This window comes from Trachymyrmex septentrionalis, unplaced genomic scaffold (genome assembly GCF_001594115.1).
Source record: "Trachymyrmex septentrionalis isolate Tsep2-gDNA-1 unplaced genomic scaffold, Tsep1.0 scaffold37, whole genome shotgun sequence".
NCBI classification, from domain to species: domain Eukaryota; kingdom Metazoa; phylum Arthropoda; class Insecta; order Hymenoptera; family Formicidae; genus Trachymyrmex; species Trachymyrmex septentrionalis.
The window spans coordinates 9398394-9400434 of record NW_017305536.1 but is presented as its reverse complement, the minus strand read 5'-3'; the positions used below and the strand labels follow the sequence as shown (position 1 = coordinate 9400434).

The following is a 2041-nucleotide window of genomic DNA, read 5'->3' as shown; positions in this document are numbered from 1 at the left end:
TTTTTTTTTTTTTTCGTATATTTATATACATATATTTATGTACATAAATAAAAAAAGTTATGTAATAAAGGAAAACGTTAGAATAATTTGAGCACTTTTATATCTATGGTAAATTTTATAATAGCATCTATGACTTTATCAGCATTTGCTCCTACTCACAGTAATGGTTTTTCTGGAGACTAATGACTTCGCAGAAATGATATATTACATAGCGATAAAGAAAAATAAACAGACTACTTTAATCTCTCTAAATAACGCACATTCATATAAATCCTTCTTTTGTATAAATCATGAGAATATTCGTTTTTTTAACTGCACTTTTTCCTGCAATCTTATCTTTCCTATTTTTCCTTCAAAAACTTGAACGTTGTTACTTTATTAAGAAATTGCAATTAACAATAATAATCCTTGCAAAAACTTAATAAATATAAAAAAATCGATAAATTAATTTATTTTGCAATATTATTACAATTTTTAATTTTTAATTTCTTGAATATTACTAATGCATGCTTTGCTTTAAAAATTACAACTTATATAATTTTCTGTATTTAAATATTTTCAAAATCATTAAATCTAAATGGAAAGCAAAAAATTATCAAATTTAGAATATATTATAATAATATATAATTCCTTTGAAGACAAATATTTTACTCTATAATTAAGAACTAAGAGTGTGTTTCTTCTAAAAGAATTAATGTCTCGCAAGGAAGTATTAGAAATTATTCATAACATTACGAAATTCTTTTGTTTTTCAAAACTTTTTTTCATTCATCAATTTTTTTTCGGGATTTGTTCTCGCATCGACGAACTATCTAGTGACGCGCTTCGTAAGAAAACTGTCGGTCGTTTTGTTCAATTGATAGTCTCGGTTGCAAAGGCGGTACCAAGGTCGGCGGCGAGGGGGTGGCGAAGGGCGCGTGATAATCATACCGATAGTAAGCTAGGGATTCCCATCGGGCCGCGGCCGGATGTTGCACCTCAAAAGACGTCGGCGGAACCGACGGGGTCGCGTAATAGCCACCGGCACGGTCGGGTACGCCAGGTACATAGCTGTACTGTGGCTCCAACAGACTCTGCAGGTGCCTGATGTATGTGATGGCGTGGCGCAACGACTCGATTTTGGAGAGCTTCTTGCCGGGCGGCTTGCATATCGGCAGCTTCGACCGTAGCAGCTCAAATGCACGGTTCATGTCGCGCATTCGGGTCCGTTCACGATCGCAGGCCGACTTCTTGTAGTCTGAAATCGTTAATTACGTCGGAGTTAATGACTGTTCTTGCTCGCATACGCGCGTACTCGTCGTCGTCGTCGTCGTCGTCGTCGGTGTATTGTCGCGAATGATTGAACGAATTGGTTCGGATGTTTTTCGGAACTAGACGATCTAAAATCAAATTTTTTAGAAAAACATTTTAGCTTTCACAAAGAGATGCTGATAAATTGTGAAAAACTTCAAAAATTAAAAACGGATGATTCCGAAGAGATTTGATGACTTAGTCATATTTATAAATTTATTGCAAATAAGATAAATTATTTTTTTATAATTTTGATTACGGTATCTAAAAGTATAATCTTTTTTTTTTTTTCAAAGCAATTTTTTCTGTTCGTTTTATGTTATGAATTAATAAAGCACCTGCCAATATTGTAATATTTTATACAAAACTGTATGAATAGTCATTTACGAGAGACATTTCTGTGGGAAAACAAAAAAGAGGCAATATGACTGATAAAAATAGATATAAATTTTAGATATTTACCTTGTAAAAAATGTCAAAACAAGAAACAGATTGTGAAATAAAATTGATAAAAAATTTTACCAATCGTCTTTTTTAAATAAAAAAACTTCTGGGACGGAATCGAGGAACATTTAAGAATGACAAACATCAAAGCAAGTCGTAAAGGTTAGAGTTGAAATTATATTCAATATTATATTCAATTTAATACATTTTAAATAAAAGAAATAAAGGAAAATAAAAAGAATCTTCTAAATATATCCGTAACATATGAACTTATAACTTCTGCGTAACCTATGTATCGTACTATTAG

General features: G+C 31.9%; 2 protein-coding genes across 4 annotated transcripts in view; one reads left to right on the top strand and one right to left on the bottom strand.

Annotated features, from left to right (window-relative positions):
* Positions 1 to 743: 743 nt before the first annotated feature.
* Positions 744 to 2041, bottom strand: part of LOC108750785 — a 7034-nt gene continuing 5736 nt past the window's right edge. For all 3 annotated transcript variants that reach the window (XM_018490517.1, XM_018490518.1, XM_018490519.1), the window contains exon 4: positions 744 to 1237. In XM_018490517.1, the coding sequence (XP_018346019.1) occupies positions 813 to 1237 (425 nt within the window). In that variant the 3' untranslated portion in view covers positions 744 to 812. The remainder of the gene's footprint in view (positions 1238 to 2041) is intronic.
* Positions 1778 to 2041, top strand: part of LOC108750784 — a 2572-nt gene continuing 2308 nt past the window's right edge. The window contains exon 1 of the mRNA XM_018490516.1: positions 1778 to 1896. Coding sequence (XP_018346018.1) covers positions 1869 to 1896 — 28 coding nt within the window. The 5' untranslated portion in view covers positions 1778 to 1868. The remainder of the gene's footprint in view (positions 1897 to 2041) is intronic.